Genomic DNA, 25564 nt, shown 5'->3' with positions numbered 1-25564 from the left:
TATTAGAGAAAGTGCTAGTCACAGGGATGCTTAAAGGTAAGATTGAAAAGAATGCACTCTGCAGTGTGCACTAGAGAAGTTAGATGTGAAAGTAGGTAACTTGAGTTTTACCTGTTTAAAAAGTTTAGTGGAGAGTTACTATTTTTAAAACAGCAAGATGGATTGAAAGGGGTGGTCACTTTTGTATTTTGGTACTATGAAATACTGTAGGATGGCCAATAAATTTAAATAATTGAAGGGGTGGGATTTCAAAAATGATGATTTTGTGATTACTCACATAAGCCAGTGAAAGTAGAGAGAAATGAGATATATGGTCAGATTAACATAAGAGGCGGGCAACTAGAAAGACTAGTGGTCTCTTTTGAAGTTTTAATATGCTGTTAAAACAGAATGCAAGCAAAACACAAGGTAAAGAAAACAAATTACATTATTCAAAATATAGAAAGGCAATACAGTAATACAAAAAATAAAAGCAAACTAACCTTTCCTTCACAGCAAAGTGTAGCAGAGTCTGGATGAGCCTTTCTGGTAAAGCTCTGAAATGTTTTAGTTTACTCCTTAAATAGAAATTTTAGTTCCTAGCTCCACCCCCTCTGTTAACAAGTGATTAACCTTAAGTGACCTCTTCTGTCTTATGAATGAGTCCTTAATTAATCAGTTCTTATTTCTGCCTGACTCAGAACAGAGAGAGCTGTGGTCTCTTTTGAAGTTTTAATATGCTGTTAAAACAGAATGCAAGCAAAACACAAGGTAAAGAAAACAAACTACAGTATTCAAAATATAGAAAGGCAATACAGTAATACAAAAAATAAAAGCAAACAAACCTTTCCTTCACAGCAAAGTGTAGCAGAGTCTGGATGAGCCTTTCTGGTAAAGCTCTGAAATGTTTTAGTTTACTCCTTAAATAGAAAATTTAGTTCCTAGCTCCACCCCCTCTGTTAACAAGTGATTAACCTTAAGTGACCTCTTCTGTCTTATGAATGAGTCCTTTCAGTTCTTATTTCTGCCTGACTCAGAACAGAGAGAGCTGTGGTCTCTTTTGAAGTTTTAATATGCTGTTAAAACAGAATGCAAGCAAAACACAAGGTAAAGAAAACAAACTACAGTATTCAAAATATAGAAAGGCAATACAGTAATACAAAAAATAAAAGCAAACTAACTTTTCCTTCACAGCAAAGTGTAGCAGAGTCTGGATGAGCCTTTCTGGTGACCTTTCTGGTTTCTTAGGACCTGCTATAAGGCCCTGCACAATAGCAGTGGCAAAGCCAGCTCTGGATTTAGAGAAAACTGGTAAATTATAGTGCTTGGTGAAAGTATGAACTGAACTCCAGGTAGCAGCTTCTAGAATATCCCTGGTAGGAACATCTCTGAGAAAGGCTGTAGAAGTAGATGCAGCCCTGGTGGAATGGGATCTGATCCCCTGGGGGACAGGTTTTCCATGGGGCTTATAGCAGAAATTAATACAACCATTTGGAAACGGTTTGCTTTGAAATAGCCTTTCCCTCTGCCCCTGCAGCAAATGCTACCAGCAGTTCAGATTTTATTCGAGCTTTAGTCCTGTCCAAGTAAAATCTAAGTTGTCTGTGTACATCCAATGAATTCAGATCAGCTCCCCTTTGTTCTGTGGATTGGGAAAGAAAGTTGGCAAATGAATGGACTGATTAAGAGCCACACTGGATACCACCTTGGGCATGAAAGATGGGTTGGCCCTGAATGACACCCTGTCCGCATGAAAGATGATGAAAGGCTCCACTGCCATAAGGGCCTGTAATTCAGAAATCCTTCTAGCCGAAGTGATTGCTAAAAGGAAGGCTGCTTTCCAGGAAAGACATTTTAAGTCTGCAGTAGCAGCTGGCTCGAAAGGAGGTAGAGTGAGTTTCTCCAATACAAAGTTAAGGTCCCAGGCAGGGGTTGGAGCTCTCCTGGATGGCCTTAAGTGTTTGGCCCCTCTGAGATACTGCTTGAGTAGAGAATGAGAGAAGAGAGGGGGGGGGTCTGTGTTGTACTGAGCTGAAATGGCTGATGCATGGATTTTTATGGAAGAAAAAGATAGGCCCTTGTGAAGCATCTCAGTTAAGTACTGCAAAATTTGAAGTAAATTGGGCACTGCTGTGCTCATCCCTTGAGCGTGATTTCAGGCACAGAATCTTTTTCATTTGTCAGCATAAGATTTTCTAATACTAGGTCTTCTCGCCTCCAAAATGACATCCATCACAGGTTTGCTGAGGGATGCTAAGGGGGATTTAAGTGATTAACCAAGCTGCAAGATTCAATGTTTGGAGCGGAGGATGCAAAATTTGGTTGTTCTGCTGAGATAGTAAAAAAGTTGTCAGACGCAGGTGCCATGGAGTGGTTTGTGACAGACTGCGTAGGAGTGGGTACCAGTGTTGATGAGGCCAGTCTGGAGCAAGCAAAATCATTTTTGGTTTGTCCTGTTTGACTTTTAGAAGAACTTTGGAGAGCAAAGGCAGAGGGGGAAAGGCATTCCCAGCTGAAGGACAGAGCATCCACTTTCCAGGTTTTTCCCAGCTGAAGGACAGAGCATCCACTTTTCAGGCTTTTTTGTGAGGAGGTCTTGTGCACAATTTGTCCAACTGGTAGTTCTAGGGTGAGGCAAAGAGATCTATTTCCCATTTGCGTGTCAACATGTTGAAAATCCATGGTTCCAGTTTCCATTCGTGTGGGCCCATGAGATTTCTGCTTAGTTCGTCTGCCAAAATATTCTGCTTTCCTGGCAGGAATTGAGCTTGTAGTTGTATTTGATAGCTCAAGGCCGTGTTCCACAATGCCATTGCTTGTCTGCAGAGGGGGTAAGAATGTGTACCCCCCTGCTTGTTTATGTACCACATAACTGTGGTGTTGTCCGTCTTTACCATTAGTTGTCCTGGATGAAGGTAGTCCTTGAAGGATGTCACTGCATTCTGTACAGCTAGCATTTCTTTTTGATTGATATGAAGGTGCATTTGATTTGGGCTCCATTTGCCCTGAATGCACTTCCCTGCCAGATGTGCCCTCCCATGCATAGTCTGATGCATCTGTAGTTAGGGTTTGGGTGGCAGGGGGTGCTATGAATGGTAGTCCCTTGTTTTGGTGGCAGGCCTCTGCCCACCATAGGAACTCTAGTTGCAGGCAAGGTATGATAGGAATCATTGTTTCCAGGCTGTGACAATGTTGACTCCATAAACTTTTTAAGTACCACTGAAGTTTCCTCATATGCAGTCTTGCATATGTAATTAGAAAAATGCAGGAGGCCATGAACCCCAAGGCTTGCAGTATTTGTCTTGCAGATATAGCAGGGTTTTTGTGGCCATCTGTTTGAAGTAAATCACCAACTGAATTTGCTTTTCTGGTGTAAGGTAAGCCACCGGGGCAGTTGTATTCAAGCTTGCAGCCAGGAATGTAATTTTTTTTGAGAGGGTACTAGTTGTGATTTCTTTTCGTTTATCGTGTACCCTAGACAAGTTAGAACCCTTTTTTACAAACGCCAGATGTTTTAGAAGAATGGCCTTGTCTTCTGCCTGAATTAGACAATCGTCCAGGTATGGATATATTTGAATATTTCTTTGCCTGCAAAATGCAATTACTGGAGCCATACACTTTGTAAAGACCCTGGGTGCAGTAGATAAGCCAAAGGGCAGTGCACAGAACTGATAATGCAAGAATCCTGCTTTGAAGAGGCGGTATCTTCTGCAAGATTCCTTGATTGGGATATGCAGGTAAGCCTCTTTTAGATCTAGAGTTGCCAACCAGGAATCTTTGCCTATCATAGGAAGTAACTGATGAAGAGTCAGCATCTTGAATTTTGGAATGTCCAGAAAGGTGTTTAGAGTAGACAGGTCCAGAATTGGACGCCATGATTTGTCTTTTCTGGATACCAGGAAAAGTCTGGAATACAAACCTTGTCCCTTTTCCTCTTCTGGTACTAGTTGAGTATCCCCCATGTTTAAGAGGGAAAGTACTTGTTTCTGAGTCTCGGCCCACTGATTTGGGGGCAGGTCTTGCCATCCGCTTGGAGTTGGCAACGTGTGAAAATGAAATCTGTATCACTGGGACACTATTTAAAACCCATTTGTCCTGGGTTATAAGTTGCCAGTTTTTTGCATGAAGTGCCAGTTTTCCCCCCAAAGGGGCGGCTAAAAGGTAAGTGCTTGGTCATTCTAAAGGAAGGTCATTGAGACTGCTAACCATAAGGAGATGTCTTGTTGTTTCCAGATTTGGAAGAGGAGGCACCCCATTGCTTAGTTCTGAAAGTCCCCTTTGGACTGAAACCTGGTGCTTTTGGAATGTCTGGGTTTGGCTTGAGTGGCTCTGGAAGGAACTGGAAAGGACCAGTTCTTAGTAGGCCAGTGCCTACTAAATCTTGGAGGTTGTACTTGTAAGAAATCTTTCACAGTTTGCATAGATTTAGCTTCATCTTCCATCTTTTTTAGAACTTCTTCAGCCTTATTGCCAAACAGACGGCCCTGCTGCAAAGGAGCATCCAACAATTTTGCTTTAACATGATCAGGCAGAGATTACTCCTTGAGCCAAGCATGCCTTCTAAGCACAGACCCAGTTACAGCAGCCCTGCACGAGGCCTCCAAATAATCAAAACCACATTGCAAAGTATGTTTTCCAACTTGTTCAGCTGAATGCAATAAATCCTGTAAATCTTTATTTTCCACACAGTCAGAAATCAACATCATTTTCTGTTTAAGCAGTCCCATGATATGCTGCTGATATTTTAGCATATGGAATTGACAGTTTAAAGCCTTGATTGCCAAGGTTGCAGAATTATAAACCTTTCTACCCCATCTATCCAGCGCCCTGGAATCTCTATCAGAAGGAGTAGGATTTTTAGCAGTAGAAGCCTTAATGCCCTTGGGCCCCTGAGAAATGGTTTCAGGGTCCGCAACAGGATTTTTGAAAAGGAATTTGTGGGAGTCAGGAACCCTGCAGTATCTGTCTGGCTTACAAGGGGCCGGAGACAGTGAATCAGGGGCCATACTGGATTCTGAAAACACATCATCAACAATGTCTAGTACAGGAGGTATAGTCAAATGTCTATGCTGAGGAAGAAGAAAATCCCTAAGCCTCTTTTTGGATTCAGAAAATTCCTGACTTTCCCAGTGGAAATGTTCCCTTATGGTATGTAAAGTTTCCCCAAAAGAAAAATCCTCAGGGGGAGAAGCAGAAGGAATGGAATCCTCTGCATCAAAGTCCTCATAAGTCGGTATGGACAAATCCTGTTCATCAGAAGAGTCAGAAGAAACAGAATCCTGTTCAGAAGATTCACAGTCAATTTCAGCCCTAGGCTACTTAGAAGGGGGGGGGGGTGACTACCCCTGATTAGAGTAATTAAATCTTCAGTCATTTTGATCATTTGTTTTTAGGCATAGTAGGGTTGCCACCTTTTCAAATGGCCATAGTGGGACATTTTCGGAACACGCATCAGATTTTACAGGCAGACACAAACCCACGGTCAGTACAAAGGATAGAACTTTACTTTTTTGCCTAAATAAAAGCTTATTCTTGTAGCAGTTTAGTTACTTATTCTGTTTCTTGTAACATGTAGGTATTTTAGATACAGAAATAACTATTTTATGCAACTATTATATTACATATGGGACATAATTATGTCCTACAATCTCAGGACATTTGCCATTTTTAATATTTTTGGTCAGGACACAACCGCCCAAAGAGGGACTGTCCCTTGCAAAGTGGGACAGGTGGTAACCCTAAGGCATAGGGGTCTGCACATGTGGCCTGGGCGTCGTTTTTTTAGACATAGATCGAGATTTTGGCCTTAATATTGAAGATGGTGTTGGTTTAATATACAAATCTGTAGGCCTGAATACACCCTCAGAAGCCGGTGCCTGCACAGCGGCTCCAGACTCATCCGAGGTAGAGACATATGCGGGTTCCATAATTGAAGCATCTCGCAGCATACCGGACTCCAAATGGGTCTCAGCAGAGGCCTGCAAATCAGACGTAGCGGGTATCAGGGGCTGCGAAAGCGCCTCACTGAGTACCGGCGAACTGGCGACTGGCTTAGGAGAAGCGTCGTCGGCAGTTTTGGACCTCAACGGCCTGTCTCTGCCTTTTTCTTTGCGTTTTTTCGGTATTCCAGTAGTCGGATTGCTAACAGACATCATTTCTGGATAATTAAACAGTGAACCGAAATATTTAGAGGCAAAAATGTACCGATGATGGATAGTGCGCGGATTACATAAAGCACAAAACCAACTACAAGGTATGTCGTGGTCAGGGCCTAGGCAAAGAATACAGTACAAATGGAAATCCTTATGACGTATTTGCTTCCCACAAGTAATAAAATTATTAACTTTTACTGACATTGGTAAGGAGCAAGAAAAAGTTTCCCCAACGGGGTACTTAGCTTTTTAGTTGAAGACTTCGGTTCTGAAACTCGAAAAAGAAAATTTCAGGAGTCGGCTGACCGGCACTTGCGAGCTGCTTTTGCTTTGGGCACCGCGAGGCAAGAAAGACTGATGTAATGGTGTCGGCTGCATGTTTTATACCCCTGATGACCTGACATCATGGAAGAAGCAACCGGCGCAGGACCCAAGACTTTGTTAATCAGGCCGACTGAGGGCAACCTGCCAGCAGATTACCCAAATGTAATGACTGCAACAGTGAAACATGAACATCCGGATGGCTTGGATTTATGGAGTCCAAGACAGATGAAGGAAACAGAGGAGGAACTTGTAGTGGGGGAAGAACATACCGCCTGACCTGAAGGTGTAGGAGCCAGTAAAACACCCATCTGACTGTGCTCTGAGAGGAACTCCTGCACCACTCTTTCCACATTTTCCTCCATCAAACTCCTGTAAGAACAAGTGGAAACAACAGAGGGAGACTTAGTCTGGGTATATATTGCCCTCTGGAAAGAGTCATAGGTGTTGTAAGTATGCATATCTATGGTTTAAAATGTACCGTTTTGAAGCTTTCAGTGAAATATAATATAAAACCAAACCAGGCAGGGGGCTATGCCCCCCCACCCCAACTAAATATATTAACTCCAGGATCACACTACAGTGGGGAAAATGGCATATACCTTTTACTTGCCTTACAGTACTCTACACAGTGCCAGTACTTCACTTCAGTGAAATGAGATTCAGTGAAAGGAGTTTTCAGTAATTTGAGCTTTCAGCGATTTGCTCAAGGTGAATTCAAATTCAGTGAAATGAGCTTTCAATGAAACAAAGTAGACCCATATATCAGGACAGAGAGAAGAAGAAATAGAAAAATTACCAGCAGTGGTAGTAAAAAGGGGATACACCAAGTGTAGAAGTAAATACTAACAATAGTATGTAAGTGGTACGCACTGTACTATAGCCCAAAAAAGGAAAGAAATATTCGCAAAAGTACCTTTGAAAAAAAAAAAAAAAAAAACAATAGTATGTTGGAAAGTATTACCTGTATGATTAGGTAAGGGATAGGGAAAAACTAAGAATTTAAAAGAAATTAAAAAAATGTCTAAATTTCAAATTACAAAGAAAACAGTTATCTGACAAACACAAGAGCTATGGTCAACCACGTCTTTCGCGTAAAGAGGCAAACAAGATCAGAGGTAACAGGGTTGGTGCATTATGGGTAAGGGAGAAGCTCGAGAGTTTTTGGTTGCCATAAGCTTTAGCAACGACCAATTCCGATCCAAGGGACTGGACCCGTACCCATCAGTTGAGGATAGAATGATAACTGACAATATTAGAGCTTTTAGTTTCCCACAGTTTCAGACCTTACTTTTTATTTTCACATACCTGCTTGACAATACCCCTTTAAGAATTAATTACACACTACGCCTCACAGATCTCAGTAAGGACAAACTGTTTTACTGAACTGCTGATCAATATCCTTTTAAAGGTTAACTATTTTGTACTTTGTAGTTTTCACTCATACACTATTCAGACCTATCATAATTAATTCCCTACACCTGCAGGTTGCTTATTTAAGGTAAAAACTGGTGATAACAGAAAAGGTCTAGCTTGTTATTTTGCAAATGAAAGAATGAATTGCATTTTCACTTTAAAAACAATATATACAGTACAAACTGGGAAGATTAATTTAGACAGTTACCTCTATAAAAGCAAGGAAAATGACCTTTTCGTTTACATCTGTTAACCAAAATAGTCTGACTGGGCAAAAACTCCTTTTCAGCAAAGTACCAGGGGGAAAAACCTTCAAAGTGCATACAGTAGTTAGCCAAAAGATACTGTACTGTGTTATATTATCATTGTATGAAAGTGGCATCATACAGAAATTTGAAAATACTCATTACAAAAGTAATAAAACACAGGAGCCAGTAATTAAGATGATAGTATTACTATGTAATTCCTAAAGAAAACAGAAAAAAGGTGTGAAAGATTTCTGTTGCATAGGATGAATGGCAGTAATTTTACAAAAGCTACCAGTTAACATACAAAGGTTAACTGAAACTTTACTAAGATGCTATGACAGTGTAATTTACTTGTACAGTAAGGATATTTTATTGGACAGAAGCATAAGTGCAAGTGGGTAGTAGAGAAAAAGGCGGCTGAAGAGCATAGGTATTTTAGTGGGAAGAAAAATATATGATAAATACACATCTATATTCCGCAAGCAGCCAAATATCACACCATTACATTAACTTTAACAAGCTTCTTTCCAGCCTTTCTTGGCATGTTACACTGTAAAGCCTGGATACATTACATCTAAGAAAGTATTTTCTTGATTAATATTACTAACATACGTAGCAGACCCTGTAAACCCCCTCCCCCATTAAAAAAAACGGCATACTTTACAGAGCTGCTCTATAACATATGCAGTTTACAATTAGGAAAATTTTTATACGAACATTACTGCAAATAAAAATTGTTTTACCTACAGTCACTTTTTCAGTCAATTCAGTGTCCCTCTAAAACATTAATGACAAAATGGAGTTTTTTGCTTTACAGCACTCACAAGTTTAACACAGCCACCAATCTTCTTGGGATTAATTCCAGAAGACTTGCTCACAGTGTAAGTGACCACTTAAACTGACAGCATGTCTTTTGGAATCTGGCCCCTGGTGTAAGCTTGTTTATAGAAAAGCCTTATTTATGTGCAAGTCACTTACACTGACAACAACTCTTTCAAAATCAGGGCAGACTTGCACTGAAAGCAGCTCTTTTGGAATTTGGCCGTCTGTCTTTTTCAGATGCTTCTTGTCACAGAAAGTACATCTGTGTTAAGTAAACTATCGCAACAGTAGATGTTTGAATAGATCACTGTCGCAGTAGCCTAAACTATATGGGACATATCCTGCCAAGGACTACATGACTGGCCAGTTTCCAAAGCTTTAGGGCACCTTCCACATTCCCTAACCACTGTACAGCTCAAGAAGAGTGGCACTTACTCAACCGTACTATGTTTATCGTTGGAGCACTGTTGCAGTAGCCGAAGCTATATGGGACATACTGCGGTGGTGGTGCTGTGGTAGCGTTGTCGACTTACAGTGAGACGTTGTCCGTTCGATTCTCAGCTAAATCGTCTTCTGTGTGGAGACATGCATGAAGGGGCATGCCTTCGTTGAAGGTTGTGCATCAGGGCTTGTAACTCGGCATGTAAAAATCTTCTACCAATCATTAGCGGACCGGAGTTCCGCTTTGGCGACCCCTAACCGGGAAAAAGCCCCCTTGGAGAATAATCTTAGCATAGTCTGCTTTGGAGCTAGAATAAAAATATAGTTTGTAGTAACTGGAAAAGCTGTGCATAAAAAGTTACCTCTGTAGATCACCCATTTCCAAAAAGCCACAGAAGTAGCCACAGCAATAGCAGAGTGGGACCTAACCTTGCCTGGAAGTATCCTGTTAAAGTAATACCAACTTAAAAAATAACACGAGACAACTATTTAGATATTGTGTGTTTTGACACATTGTCCCCTTTTTGTTACCTTCATATGAGAAACAGTTGATAAGAGCTCCTGAAGGATTTTGTTCTGTCGATGTTATCTGAGCTGTCTATGGACATCCAGTGGGTGTAGAATTCTCTCCCTCTTATTTTTAAGTTCAGGACAGAAGACAGGGAGCTGAATAGCCTGGTTCAATGCAAACTTAAAATACCTTAGGCATAAAGGAAGGGTTTGATCTCCAAATTACCATATGTTTGTGAAAAATTATATAAGGTTGAGTCATAACAACAGCTTGTAACTTGGATACTCTTCTTTCAAAAGTCACAGCAATTAGAAGCAGGGTAACACTATTTTCCCAGATAGGAACTTCTAACCAGCCCCATATGTAGGTTCAATAGTAAACAATGCAACTATTTTTCCAGTACAGAATTGAGATCTCAAAGAACCACTTGTTTCCTAAGTGGACAGATGCATAAAACCCCCTTTGAAAAAATTGTTTAATTTGAGACAGGGTAGCTGGGGAGGATCTACAGGTGGACAAGCAGAGATGACGGGAGATGAATCTTGACAGAAGAGTAAGAAAGGCCAGAGGATAACACACAAATACTGCAAAACCAAAGCTGTCAGTGTCTTAAAAGGATCCTTTTTCTTCTTTGGGCACCAACAAGAAAACCTTTACACTTGCCTACATATGATTTTCTAACAGCATAAGTAACAAAAAATGAAGTAATCTAACCAAGAATCTAAAAGAAGGCAGAAGCAAAACCAAGAATCTTTTATTCCACAACGACCGCTTTTGTCTGCATTACATAAACTTCACCAGATAAGACTTTCTGATGAAATTCATGTAATTTGGACAAAAGCGGTCATTGTTGTTGAATAAAAGAATCTTGGTTTCATTTCTGCCTCCTCCTTTTGGATTTTGTAACAGCATGTTTCTCTGCCTCCTTTTAATACCTGCTGCACATCCTAAAAAAAAAAAAAAAAAAAAAAAAGATGCTTAAAAAGGTACATTGTGTGAGGTGCACTGTAGTAATTGCCCTTGGCCATTTTCATAAAAGGGAGAAACACTGTTACCACTATTACTCTTGGATAGTCCTTCTGAATCTTTAGAAGAACCTTGGTTATCAAAAGAAAGGGTGGAAAAGCATACAGGAATCTTCCTGTCTATGGGAATGAAAAGACATCAGTCTTCCAGGCCTTTCTGCAAAAAGGAATTCTGTTCCAGAACTCTGTCTGTTGTGACAATTCTGTTCCAGAACTCTGTCTGTTGTGACTGGAGGCAAACAGATCTACTTGAGAAGTTCCCCACATGTGTATAAACTCCTTGAAGACTCCTGGATATAACTTCCATTTGTAAAGGTCTTGAATTGGATCTGCTCAACTTGTCTGCTATAATGTTCTGCAAGCAGCCTGGGGGACAAATTGAGCTGAGTTGCTAGTTATCAGGCTACCACAGCTACTCTCTAAAGGGGGTAGGATCTAGCTCCCTCCCCCATTTATGTACATCACTGTGGTGCTGTCTACGATTACTAACAGAGGGCCTGGAATCCAAAGATGATTCAGGGATTTGAGAGTATTTATTACAGCCATCAATTTTTGACATTTACATGTTTTAACTTTCCGTTTTTTCCACAGGCACAGGGCTTTCACCCCACTTGGACACCACTCCTCATGCAAAGTCTGAGGCATCTGAGCTTGTGAGTAGGAGTGAGAGGGGGAGACCTGGACTTGAGAGACCAATGATTTACTCACCTCAGTAACTCCTTTTTCACAACCTTCAGCACTCAGATCTGAAGTGAAAGGGGGTGTTGGTACTGGGTCCAAACTAATATGACGAGCCACTGAATTTTCCTCATGTGAAGTCTGGCCAAAAGAATCATGAGAATTGTAGAGACCATGAAACCTAGAATTCTGAGATATGCACTGTCAGATGCCAACGTCTGGCTGGAAAATATTAGTTAACTGCTACTTGCAACATTCCACTTAGTCCTAAGCCATCATGTGAGACATGTCCAAAAGACATTCCAGAAACACTATCCTCTGAAATGGAATGAGAGATAATTTCTCTAAACGTCACCTACAATCACAGATTGAGAATGTTTTTTAACTAAGACAGAGATACTCGACAATTTATAAAACAATCTGCATAAATAAGGAGTCATCTAAATATGGGAAATGTGAATGCCCTGCAGCCTGTAGTAGGCTATTACAACAGCCAGGCACTTGGTGAATACTCTTGGAGCTGTTGAAAACCCAAAGGTAAAGTACAGAATTGAAACTATAAACCAGACAAAAATAAAATGTGCCTGAAAGATTTAAGAACTGGAAAGTAATGACAACCATCTTTTAAATCCAGGGTCACTAGAAAACTGATAAGTGGATTTTGGGATTTTGATATGAAGGTTCAGAAAAGAAAGATCTAGGATACGTTTCTCAGTTAATTTATTCTCTGTCACCAGAAATCTTGACTAAACTCCCTTCCCTGTCTGATCTGGGGTGACAGGGTTCTATGACCCCCTGAGGCAGCATTTGAACTAGAACAGAAGGGAGCAAGGAGGTCTGAATGGATGGAATGAAAAAAATCTCTTCAAAAGGAGGAAGGGTAATCACCTGCCAGTTCTAACCTTTGAATGATTTGCAAAACCCAAGTATCTGAAGGTATCTGTTGCCACAGAGAGAAATAAAGACACATACTTTGGGAAAGCTTTTCTGGGTTGCCAGGGTTGGGAGAGGAAACAAGATGAATGGATATATAGTCAGGCTCCTTTTTTGGATTGTCTATGATTTAAGAGAACCTTCCCTTCTTTCTTGAACCTCCCTGGCATTAGTTTTTGAAATTTTGCTTGCCTGTGACTTACTGGAATTGCTCATTCTCCTTCCTGTAAAAGGAACTTGGAGTAGAAAGTAAGTTTCTTTTATACTTTGGCATGGAGGGATTGAAAAATCAAAGCAACTCCCTGAATTAATTTTTCCCTTTCATCAGATCTTTTAAGGACCTCAGCAGAGGAAGCACATTGAGGAAGCTCAGCTTTGATATCTTTTGGCAAATTCTGAGCATGTAGCCAGACAGATCTTCTCAACACTGACCCAGTGGCATTAGCCCTAGAAACAGCATTAGTGTACTAAGAACATTTTGGAGGCTATTTGTTTACTCGTGATACAGAAGACATTTAATTCACAGATGTCAGTCTCCAAAGAAGGGAGGTCAGCAAATAACTAACGATCTCATATTGTCAAAAAGAAGCCAACAGAAATTTAGACATGCACCTAACAATTCACAATTATAAAGACCAGGATGGAAAAGTATAAATTTCCTGCTCATATCTATCAAAGTATGTACAGTCCATGTCAGAAAGAATACAGTTCGTTGTCATTAGGTGTTAGGCAGAAACTGAAATTACTGCAAGATCTAACCTGCAGTGTGAGGATAAAAAAGTAAGTCTGGAGAACTTATATAATGCATCATATTTTCTGGGAGTAGGTGGCTGACTAACAGCATATTGCTGTCTGAAAGGAAAGTAAAATCTAAGGTTGGCAGAAAAGCTGCTAATTGAGGGAAATTCCACCCGTAGTAAATCTTAACATCTTTGACAAGATTCTGATATTTCTTTTTGTTCCCACTGAAATAACTCCCTCGTTCTGGGAACAGTATCAGAAACAGTATCAGAAAAAGACAACTGTTCAGGTGGGGAATCTGATGAAAAATTTTCTTCTGAGTCAGATTTCTCATTCATTGCTGCTGGTCTTCTTCCAGATCATGTTGATCTCTCAACATCCATCCCTGGTTTGAGTCCAAGGTACTCTTGATTTTTATAGTCAGACTCTTGGCTTTTTCAGTCACTCAAGAATTTTCTTTTGGAACAATGGAAAATGCTTCTCTGTCAAAGGTCTCTCTATGGGCCTTCTTATTGCTAGACAATTGGGAAGCAGAGCCCATTTCAGCTTTCTGACTCATTGTTTGTTGGTTAAACTTTTTTTCTTTTTTTTCCCTCCATAGCCTGTTCTGCATCCATAAACATCTTTGATTCTCCAGGAAAAATATTCCGATGACTGCTGGACATAGCAACGTAAATATCACACCTGCGTCTCTACATCCCCTGATTGCCAGGATAAATTTTCTCTTATGCCAGGTTTATATCAAATAATTTTTCTCAAACATTCTGACATTCCCAATTTGTAATATTTTCCCTTCTGCCCCAGCTTTGTCAGCAGCAACCCCTTTTGCTGGTTTGTGTGTTATGACTGCAGCTTTTCTGTTGGCCAAATTTGTGGCATGTACATAGTGTTTCTTCTCAATTAACAAATCTTGCTGTAGAACAGTACAGATTCTTAGCTATATTTTCATAAAAATTAATGTTCTCTATTCTTTCCACCTTCTCTGGCAAAAAAAAAATCTCAGGCTACATGGTCTGTCTTCTTTCACTATCATTTTTAAAACAGCTCTTCTTGAGAAAATTCATGTTCAACCAGTCTTTCTTTCATTTACAGCCTGATTTCTGCAGTTTTACCTGTAGTAAATCATAAAATATTTGCCAGAATTCTGGCATCTCTCTTTGTTCCTACCGAAATATCAAAAAAGACAACTCTTCAGAAGAGTAATATAAAGAAAAACTTTCCTCAGAGTCAGATTCCCCATTCTGTAGAGTGGGAATGTCAGAAACATAATTAAAGTCTACTTCCTGTCCTCCCTCAGACTGAGGATCAGAATCTCAGAGAATTGCTTTTTGTTTAACAGCTTCAAAATTCTTAACTAGCTAAAGCTTTTTTTTTTCTTTTCTGGTTAATTTTCACTTTTGTTTTCCAAATTTCATCTTTAGTAACTATACTGTTTGTATGCCTCCAATCAGCAACTAAGTTTTACCCAGACTGAGAGCTGGCTTTTTTTTTTTTTAACAATTTTTTTCATTTTTCACTGGGAGGGCTCTAATCAACATATGCTACTCTGTCAGCAGCCGTCTTGGAAGTCCTTTACTCTTGTATGTTGAGGCCTAAAAAATGACAGTAAAATGTTTTTCATTACAATTCAGATGCCACTGATTCTTTGCCATTGAGGGTAGGAGCCGGATACAAAATGTTTTATCTGTACTTATGCTAATAACAATCCTGGAACATTTCATGAAAAAAGTTGAATCATTTTGGTGACATAGCTTTTATACAAGCCAGTAGAAATAGCCATAGTCATCTGGGACAGTCCTTTAGAAAACAGTGATTTATTAAGTGGTTAAAATATTTTTATTTATCCTTTGTTGACTAGGTTAGTCCCACTATGCTATTGACCTCTTTTCAGGGGAGACCAGAAGTGGTGCTTATTCTACTATGGAATTACGTCTGGGACACTGAGGAACTTCCCTTACTCTTTTCAAAAGATGCTCTGGGACCCTTTACATTCACCTGAGCTGCCACTAAATCAGGCAGATGGGGCCCCAGTTTAATGTCTCATCCAAAGGATAACACACTCAAGAGTGCAGCACCCCCTTATTCTGCACTATCATTGCAGCAATGGAAATTAATCCATGTGCCTGAGTTGAGAGTACAGTCCATAGCCTTCTAATCTAACATCAAAGGCAAATGAGCTACTTTCTGTGCCACTGACACTGACAAATACTTCTCAACTGAATAAGCCAAAATAAATCAAACACATTCACGTGACTATCAGTTTCAAAAAAGTAGAATGAACTAAATAAAGATGGTAGTGGATAGCGACACTTTTATACGGGGAACATGCCAATTAATTCCAGAGTAGTAGAAGTATTAAGACTATCACAATTATTCCACAGGAAGACCTATTTGCTACAAGTTACAGGTACAGCAGCAATCCTAAAGAAAAGATGGTTGCATAACACATGGAGAAATTATGACTAAAGGAAAAAGACTCTGGAGTAATTGCATATTTTAAAAATATGGAAGGCGAGGAACACAAAAACAAAGAAAAAAAAAAAAAAAACAGGCACCCCTAACACAAAGATACAAGGTACTACTTCTCGCGTCTATATCACATAATCAAAGCTTCAAAACATCGAATCTGATATGGTCGAAACCATATCATCGATGTTTTGAAACACTGAATATGTAAAAAAACAAAAAAAAAACAAAAAAACAAACAAGAAAATAACTTACCTAAACGTTTCAAGCATGGGGGAAGGCCACCCTGCACCTCCCACACCCCCCGCTACTTAAATTTACCAACTCCGAGATTGCACAGAGATTTCCGTTAATACATTCGCGGTTTAAAAACTTTGATGATATGGTGCCGACCATATCAGTTTTGAAACTTCGACGAAGCAATATAGACCCAATCAGGAAGATGCTCCTTGTCCCAGCAAGTTATCTAATGCTTCAAAATGCCACAAAGTAAATTCATAGTTGGTGCCAAACACGATCTTGCATTGGCGAAATAAAATACTTATCATAAAACACGAGACAATTAAGTATATAGTGGTTGTGTAAGTCTCACAAAAAGCTTAAGAAATGGGACTGAGACAGATGTTACTGTCTCTTAACTGCAGAGTGTATGGACAACAAATAGGCAGCTTTAGAAGTAAAGTTGTACAACAAATAGCAAGTAAATTTATAAACTGCAGTGTATCTTTACCTTTGGATCCATTTGATTTAAGGCTACTGCCAGCACATGACCATCTCTTGAGAATGCTGAAACTAAAGCTCCTCTTGACTTTATAGGCTCACATTTTGGTACTAAGCTAGTCAGTGAGATCTTCTGCATTGACCAACAATCTTGATAGGCGAAAGAACTAAACAAGAAGTAAAAGAAAAGTTTGTGATCAAGCTGCTTAACAGCAAATTAAGATAAAATTAAAAGCATGCACTACCATACCAAAAAACTTAATTTATATTTATTTCTAATTAACTTGTCTCCATCAGTTATGCATTGCACACAGTCATGCTCCTCCATTACAGCAAGCAATTATTTTCACCTTCCTCCACTGTACCACAGTCCATCATAATCTGGTATAACTCTTTAAATTCTACAGGTCTGAAGTCAGAAAAATCAGCCATTAGAGATGAACCCTTCCCACACTGCATTTCTTTATACTAAACAAGACTAGACCCTTAGCTTCTCTCAATGATAACCAGAACTTGTAAAAGATATACCAGCCAACACTAACAACACTCATATTTCCCATTCCTTCCCTCCTAACAAACCCTCAAAGACCTACCATTACGTTTAGAGAGCTACCATCTAGACTAGTGCAGACCTATTAATCAAAGGTTATGAACATATTAAATTATTTATTTATTGACATTTGTTGACCGGAAAGTCCACTTGGTCATTGAAATTTTCAGTGGAGGTCCGGGGAGAAAAGCTTCACAGTAGTACAGAAAAAACAGACATTTACAAAAACTGACGTTAAACAACATTTGAAAGCAGAGATGACAAATACAAAACAAGAGTGCAATCTGCAAAAAGTCCATCAGAGCTACGTCTTGGCCTAATTAAGCACAACTCTTAGTTACAAATATAACGTATGTATAAGATATATATGCAGAGATAATTCACAAACAGTATAGTACAAGAGTACAATATTAAGTCTTGGCACTGTCATGTTACATTATAAAAGGAGACGTTACCTGTGGTATCAAAGGTGTGCTTTACACAAAAAATCAATAGTAAAGGGCAGTAGTAATTGAACATGGTATTTGTCAAATGAAATGTAGGATTAATTTGTGATGGGATAGCTTAAAGGTGGGCTGATTGCTGTGCAGGGGGATGGGAGGTTTTTTAAGTAATATGTTTTTAGTGCTGATTTGAAGGTTTTTTAAACATTCTATTAGAGTTATATGGGAGGATAAGGAATTCTAAAGTTTAGCAATGCTATGGGAGTACAAACACTGTCCAGCTCTTTTGTTGGGTTTGGTTACTGTTAACAGCTGTTTATCAGATGATCTAACTGTCAGTGTAAGAGTATAAGTTTGCTGGATTGAGTGGAGTGCTGGGCAGTAGTGGGGCTTAAAAATTAGTTTGTGAGCTAGAGTTAATTGGGTATAAGCGAGATAGCTGGAGAACTCAAGCCAGTTCAGTTCTGTAATTGCTTGGCAGTGGTGTGAGCGATTAAGCCTTCCTGAGGCAAATTTAGCTATTTTATAATAGCAAGATTGGAGTTGATTGCTGAGGGATGAGGGATACGTGCAGGTTAGTAAAGATGGCATGTTACCATATAGAAAGGAAGGGATGAGTAGGGTACTGGCTAGTTTTGCATTGGTGTGATTATCAAGGTAGAGTTTGTGCCAATAGAGTTTGCCTAATTTAAAGTGTGCTTTTTTTACGGTGTTGTGAAAATGCAGCTCAAAGGTGAGTTTGTCATCTATTGTCATACCTAGTAGTTTAGCTGTTTTAACTATTTCAATTTCTTCCTTATCTTTAGAGAAAACTTTGAAATCTGTATTTGCTGGTTTTGTGAAAATGCAGCTCAAAGGTGAGTTTGTCATCTATTGTCATACCTAGTAGTTTAGCTGTTTTAACTATTTCAATTTCTGCCTTATCTTTAGAGAAAACTTTGAAATCTGTATTTGCTGGTTTTGTACAGAATAAGAGAAGTTTTGTTTTTTGGTGGTTTTAACAGCAGTTGAGAATTATTTAGCCAGGTTTCTCTTGAAGTGAAAGCATTTTGAGTAGCTGTGAGGAGGTCAGAGAAATTGTTAGCGGTGGATACTATTGCAGAATCGGAGTATCTAGTTGGGAAGCTTTGTGAAGGTCATTGATGAAGAGTAATAGCTCTAGAATGGAACCTTGTGGGACTCTTATGCTATTTTCCTGATAATCAGATTGTACATTATGCCATCTTACTGATTGTTCCCGATTGTTTAGGTAGGAGGTAAACCAGTTAAGCGATTTGGGGGAGCATCCTAGTTTTGATAATTGGTTTAGTAGTTTAGTATGAGATACTGTGTCGAAAGCCTTAGACAGATCCAGTAAGACTGCTGAAGTAGGGTGACCAGCATCTAGGGCTTTGTTGACCGTATCAGTGAATGAGAGCAGGGCTGTAATGGTGCTATGTCCTGGACAGAAACCATGTTGGGTGGGAGAAAGAAGATCAATGAATACACCAAAGCTCAAACACTGGTAACCCATGTCTATCAACATTAAAGAAAAAAGAAGTTATGTTCTTACCATAATGTTCCATGTGAGTTGTTCATCTCGCCTTTGTTCTCTACACGTGAGTTCGGAGCTGATCCATCGGCTCCGAGTCGGCCGCTTTCCAAGCTCAAGATCTTTGAGTTCGCTCGAGCCACAGTCCCTATCCCATAATGCTCTCCTACCAACCCCAGATCTAGTTTGCTAAACCAGCAATAAAAAACACACTAAGAAACCAATTATAAACAATGTACAAAGTACATAACTATTTACAATAGCTAAACAATAATCTGGTGGGAAGAAAAGGACATGAGCAAGACCAACCAGACCACCAGTCATACCTGTTCTTCCATAACCTGAAGGGGGAAGGTGGGAGGCAGTGTAAGAACAAAGGCGAGATGAACAACTCACATGGAACGTTATGGTAAGAACATAACTTCTTTATGTGAAGTTGTTCAATCTCACCGTTTGTTCTTTACACGTGGGTAGCGTCCCAAGTACCCTAATCTTGGGAGGCTCACAGGAGTATATTCCTGAAAACGGTGGAACCAAAGGAAGCCCAGTCCCAGGAGGCCCTGTCCACTTTGTAATGAGTGATAAACGTATGAGGTTTGGACCACGTAGCAGCTGCACAAATGGTGTCCAAAGGCAGACGGGCTGTGTGGGCTAAAGATGTAGAAACAGCCCTGGTAGAATGAGCTTTCACCTCACGTTCTAAAGGTTGTTTAGCTGAAGATTATGCAAGTTTTATACAGTCAGCAATCCATTTGGACAATGTACTTTGGATACCGACAAACCTTTCTTATTGTCTGCATAGGAGACAAACAGTTGATCAGATTTCCTAAATTCTTTTATTCTGTCCAAGTAAAACCTCAACTGTCTGTGAACATCAAGCGTATGTAACGTACTCCATTCTACTAGTATGGTGTCTGAAAAAAGTAGGAAGGTCAACAGATTGGTTCAAATTTGCCTCGGAGCAGACCTTAGGAAGAAAGGTAGGATTCGTTCTTAAAGACACTCTGTCAGGGTGAAAGACTAGATATGGGCACCTGATAGAAAGTGCCTGCAGTTCTGAAACTCTACGAGCTGAAGTAATAGCCACTAGGAAAATTGTCTTTCAAGAAAGGAACTTCAAAGGACAAGATGATGCAGGCTCAAAAGGTGGAAGAATGAGTTGAGATAGCACCAAATTCGGATTCCAGGGAGTAACAGGATGTCTGATAGGTGGCTTTAGGTGATGAGTCCCTTTCAAAAAGGCTTTACATAATCTGTGTGTCATAATGTTTGAGCCACTGCATCCCACATGGAAGTTAGATATGGCAGCTAATTGAACCCTTATCGTAGAAGCTGCAGCACCATCGTGAAACAGCGAAGTCAAGAATTCCAGAATACTATGAATAGGGGCAACATAGGGTTCAACAACATGCTGAAAAGCAAAATGAGCAAATTGCCTTCATTTGCTATTATAAAGTTTCCTGGTGGAGACTTTGAGAGGAAACTAAAATATGTTGAACCGCTGGAGACAAATCATGTGACCTGGTTAGGTTGGGAAGTGGAGCAGCCAAGCTGTCAGTTTGAGGGAGACAAGAGAGTGGTGAAGAACTCCCGACGAATGAGTCAGAAGGTCTGGCACTGGGTCCAGAACCCAAGGTTCTTCCACTTGGTATTGCTGTAGGAAGGGGAACCATATCTGCCGAGGCCAAAACGGAGCTATTTGAATAAAAGTCCTTCACAGGCTTTTGGCTTTCTGTAAGAATCTGGGAATCAGAGGAATTGGAGGGAAGGCATATAGGAGACCCGAGGGACAATCGTGTACAAGTGAGTCCCCTTGGGCTGTCCCCCAGTGGGGGGGTACAGGGCGAAGTAGCTTCTGCATTTTGCATTCAGTGGGGATGCAAAAAGGTCGCAGCAAGGCTGGCCCCATCTGCGGAATATCCTTTCCGCCACTCGTTCTTTGAGGGACCACTCGTGGGGCAACAGAATGGCTCTGCTCAGTTTGTCCGCTATTACATTGGATGACCTGGGTATGTGCATTGCTATCAGAAAGCAGCCGGTGGATACTGCGCACACTGCCAAAGTCTCAGGGCCTCTTGGCACAAGGGGTAAGACTTGGTTCCCCCTTGCTTGTTGATGTACCAGACTACCGACATGTTGTCTGTCTGAATTGCAATCGTCTCTCGAGGTAGAGAGTTGTGAAAGTGTTGCAACGCTAGAAACACCGCTCTCAACTCTAAGACATTGATGTGCAAATGAGATTCCATGTCTGACCAAAGTGCCTTGGACAGTTCTTCCCTGAAATAGCCCCCCCACCTTATCAGGGAAGCATCCGTGTGGTTACTGTGGCTGTGGGAGGGGGAAGTATAAATGGGCGTCCTACAGTAACTTGGTGGCTGTTCAACCACTAAAGAAGGTCCTTTTTGCAAGCATTTGTCAGAATAATCTTGTGTGACATTGGAAGCTGTTGATAAGACCACTGTGGGAATAGTAGCCATTGGAGTATCCTCATGTGCATTCGTCCCAGAGGAACCGCTATAAGTGTAGCTGCCATGGTGCCTACCAGCTTCAGGACCTGGAATGCTGGAACTCTCCTTTCCATTAACAACTGGGACACACGACTTCACAAAGATATTACTCTTCCTAGAGGCAATCTGACCAGGGAGGTGGTGGTGTCTAGATCTGCTCCTGTAAAGGAAACATGCTGTGACGGCAATAAAGGAGATTTTTCGAAATTTAAGGTTATGCCCAACCTGGAACACAGGTTGATAGTTTAATCTCTGGCGCAAATTAGTTAATGCCTGGTGGTGGCGGTGAGGAGCTAGTCATCGAGATATGGAAACACCCGGAATCCTAAACGGTCCTTTTTGCAAGCATTTGTCAGAATAATCTTGTGTGACATTGGAAGCTGTTGATAAGACCACTGTGGGAATAGTAGCCATTGGAGTATCCTCATGTGCATTCGTCCCAGAGGAACCGCTATAAGTGTAGCTGCCATGGTGCCTACCAGCTTCAGGACCTGGAATGCTGGAACTCTCCTTTCCATTAACAACTGGGACACACGACTTCACAAAGATATTACTCTTTCTAGAGGCAATCTGACCAGGGAGGTGGTGGTGTCTAGATCTGCTCCTGTAAAGGAAACATGCTGTGACGGCAATAAAGGAGATTTTTTGAAATTTAAGGTTATGCCCAACCTGGAACACAGGTTGATAGTTTAATCTCTGGCGCAAATTAGTTAATGCCTGGTGGTGGCGGTGAGGAGCTAGTCATCGAGATATGGAAACACCCGGAATCCTAAACTTCTCAGGTGAGCCGTGACCACTGCCATACATTTGGTGAACACTCTGGGGGCTGTGGTGAGACCAAAGGGCAGAGCTCGGAATTGATAGCGACTGGCCCCCAGCCGGAAACGCAAGTGATCCCTGGATGGCCTGGCCATTTTGATGTGGTAGTACGCATCCTTAAGATCTATAGAGCACATCTAATTGCCCGTTTTGAGAAACGGAAGTATCGATTGAAGCGTGACCATCCGGAGCTTCTCCTTTTTGACAAAGGTATTTAGTTTGCTGAGGTCTAAAATGGGCCTCCAGTCCCCTGTTTTCTTTGGAACTAAAAATAACCTGGAGTAAGTTCCGGATCCTATTTGGTCCGCTGTGACTGGCTGGATGACTCTTTTTTTCTAGCAGCCTTTGAATTTCTATGGTTGCTAGATTCTGCAGACTGGGTGAAACGTCTGGGATTCTTGCACGAATGGAAGGGGATTCTGAAAAGGGAATGATGTAACCTCTGGTAATTATGCTTTTTATCCAAGAATCTGATGTAATTCCTAGCCAGGCGTCTGAGTATAAAGCTAAGCGACCCCCAACTGCCTCCAGAGCAGGATGATCGGGCCTCCTCTCAGAAGCGCTGATAGGGCTTGCCAAGGAACTGCTCCATGTCACCCTGGTTCTGCGGACCCCCTCTGTCGCCTGGGCGGCATCTACCATTATACCCCCCCCCTCTGCCCCTGGAGGGGGGGATTCACTACGTGTGCTCTGGAAAGCTCCTTGGGACTTTCGGAACCACATTTTTCCACCTTTCTGCCCTTTGGTGTATGGTCTAGTGGGGGTGGAACAACGGACTCCAACGGCAGAGACAGTCTTTCCTTCCTGCTCACACCTAGTGAGTGTTTCCTTGACTTTAGGCCCAAACAAGGAAGAGCCATCAAATGGGGTATTAGCAAAGGAAGACTTGAAGGCTTCCGCAAAGGAGCATAAGCGCATCCAGGATTATCTCCGCAAAGCTATCACTGAACCTGCTGCCTGGCTTGATCCATCAGCTGCATAAGAAATAAGCCGCATGGACGAGTTCACAATAGAATTAAGGGTGTTAAGCTGTGCCATTACTTTCTCTGAAACAGCATCATCTGTTTTGCCCTGTAGAGCATCTCCAAGCTCTTTGAGGAGATCTCATTGAAGATGGGTAAAGCGGGTCAAATAGTTGAGCGATCTCATTGCAAATGTCGCAGAACTAAAGATGCGTTTCCCGTATCTGTCCATAGTCCTAGAGTCCTTATTAGGAGGATGAACAGAAGAAGAGGTTTCTGACATCTCTTTCTTGGTGGCCACCACCACCACCATGGCATCAACGGAGACTCCCGTCTTAAGAAAAAACCTGTCTTGAGGGGAGGTGATAAATTTATTGGGCCTCCGAGGGACCGGTTCCATGGAATCAGGAACTCCCACGCCCTTTGAGCGACCAAGTCCATTAATTCGTCAAAGGGCGGAGTAACCCAGGAGGTGGAAGGCTGAGACCCAAAGGCCTTCAGGAGCACCGACTCATCCTCAGTAGGGGTAAGCGACTGCCAGTCACCCCTCTGCCTTAATATTTCCAGGATGTCTGCAAATGAGACATCCTCAGAGGAGGACCGTGGGGACCCTTCTGATTCCTCTAAGTCGGTGTCTGATGTTGAGGATTCCTGAGGGGAATCTAAATGCCTCCTCTTGCACAGTCTTTTTCTGGGGACTTCAGTGAGGGCGTCTGGTGTAGTCTCAGTCAAGCAGGGGTCACCCAGTGGGGTTACCTGAGGCTCTGGGTCTTGATGCTTGGTGGGAACCTGTGGTGTAGGGACAGAACACGGCCCTTTAGGGAGGAAGAGGAAAGATCCGAAGAGGTAAGGGTCTTAGCAGACATGATCCTCCTCATGGCATCGAAGGCACCGGTTTCCCGACCCAAGGAGTCCGCCGGTTCTGAAGAAGATGGCAACCTCCCAGGGGCCAAGACCACAGGCTCCGAACCAGAGGACGGAACCAAACTCATCTGCGCCGAAGCCCTGAGAGGGAGAGTCAGAACCGAAGCATCCCCCGGAACCAGCGAGAGAGTGTCGGCTCAGAGACTCTTCGATCGGAACCGAAGAAGTCAAGTTCGACGGAGCCGAGGGCACTGGAACAGGCCTCGGCTCCGAGGGTTCCACCACTATCGGATCCTCTCTTTCTGGCTCCAAAGGCTCAATTGGCCTCAGAGGAGGAGCAGAAATCATAGGAGAGGGGGTCGTAGACTTCAAAGCCAACTGGGTCGAAGCTGAAATCAATTTGGCCAGGGCCAGGTTCACCAAAAGTCTCTGCACCACACGGTCCACATCGATGTCGGAAAGGGTACCGGAAGAATGGCTCGAAGGAGCTGAAGAAGCCACCGACTTGAGAATCGGGGACTTTGGCACCGGCTTCAAAACAATGACTTGGCTCCGAGGTAAGATCTCGGCGTACAGCTCCGAAGGCTGTGGAGCAGACGACAGAGTCTTCCCAGAGGTGCTCAAGAAAGTACAGTTTTGTACCTACCATAAATGTAGGTGTTCGAGTGTATTCACTGCTGCAGTCATTACACTTGGGTTATCCTGCCGTCAGGCGGTCCTGCAGTCGGCCAGAGTTCCAAAGTCTTGGTCCAGCGTCAGTTGCTGTCGCCTCCTCCCTGACGTCAGTGCGCCAGGGGTATATAAGATGCAGCAGATGCCATTTTCTTCAGTTTTTCTTGCCCCAGATGTCAGGTGCCCCCAAATAGGTAGGCAATACATACTGCTAATAAAACATACATAAAAAATAAAGACAATACCTTCAGTTACAAGCAAATACACCACATAGGTTGTATAGGGTAGAAAGGTATAGATAAGTCCTAGGTAAGAAAGTGGGGATGGAGGGAGTGTAACCTGGACTGCAGCAGTGAATACACTCGCCATGTACATTTATGGTAGGTACAAAACTGTACTATGTTCATCGTGTTTCACTGCTGCAGTCATTACACTTGGGTTGAATCCCAAAGCTGAGGTAGGGTGGCTGGATCTATAAAGGATTCGGGGTGGCTACGAGGCCCTGCAGCACTGCAGTGGCAAAGCCAGCTCTGGATTTAAAGTAAAGAGGCAAGTGGTTATGCTTGGTGAAGGTGTGCACTGAACTCCAAGTTGCAGCTTCCAAAATATCCTTGGTAGGTACTCCTCTGAGGTAGGGAGTTGAACTGGCTGTTGCCCTGGTGGAATGTGGCCTAATGTTGCTAGGTACAGTTTTTCCATGCTGTGTGTAGCAGAAATGGACACAGTGTCCTATCCACTTTGAAATGGTCTGCTTTGAAATAGC

The 25564-nt window shown here is 41.7% G+C and overlaps 1 protein-coding gene across 1 annotated transcript in view; it reads right to left on the bottom strand.

Moving 5' to 3' along the window:
* The window catches only part of CPLANE1 (ciliogenesis and planar polarity effector 1), a 4248669-nt gene that overhangs the window by 4012277 nt on the left and 210828 nt on the right, over nt 1–25564 (bottom strand). The window contains exon 6 of the mRNA XM_044076333.1: nt 16464–16620. Within this exon, the coding sequence (XP_043932268.1) occupies nt 16464–16620 (157 nt within the window). The remainder of the gene's footprint in view (nt 1–16463; nt 16621–25564) is intronic.

Source organism: Protopterus annectens, chromosome 1.part0, assembly GCF_019279795.1.
Source record: "Protopterus annectens isolate FY-2018-M chromosome 1.part0, PAN1.0, whole genome shotgun sequence".
Classification (NCBI taxonomy): Eukaryota; Metazoa; Chordata; order Ceratodontiformes; family Protopteridae; genus Protopterus; species Protopterus annectens.
Note: the sequence above shows the minus strand (reverse complement) of the source record. Positions and strands in the feature narration are given on the sequence as shown.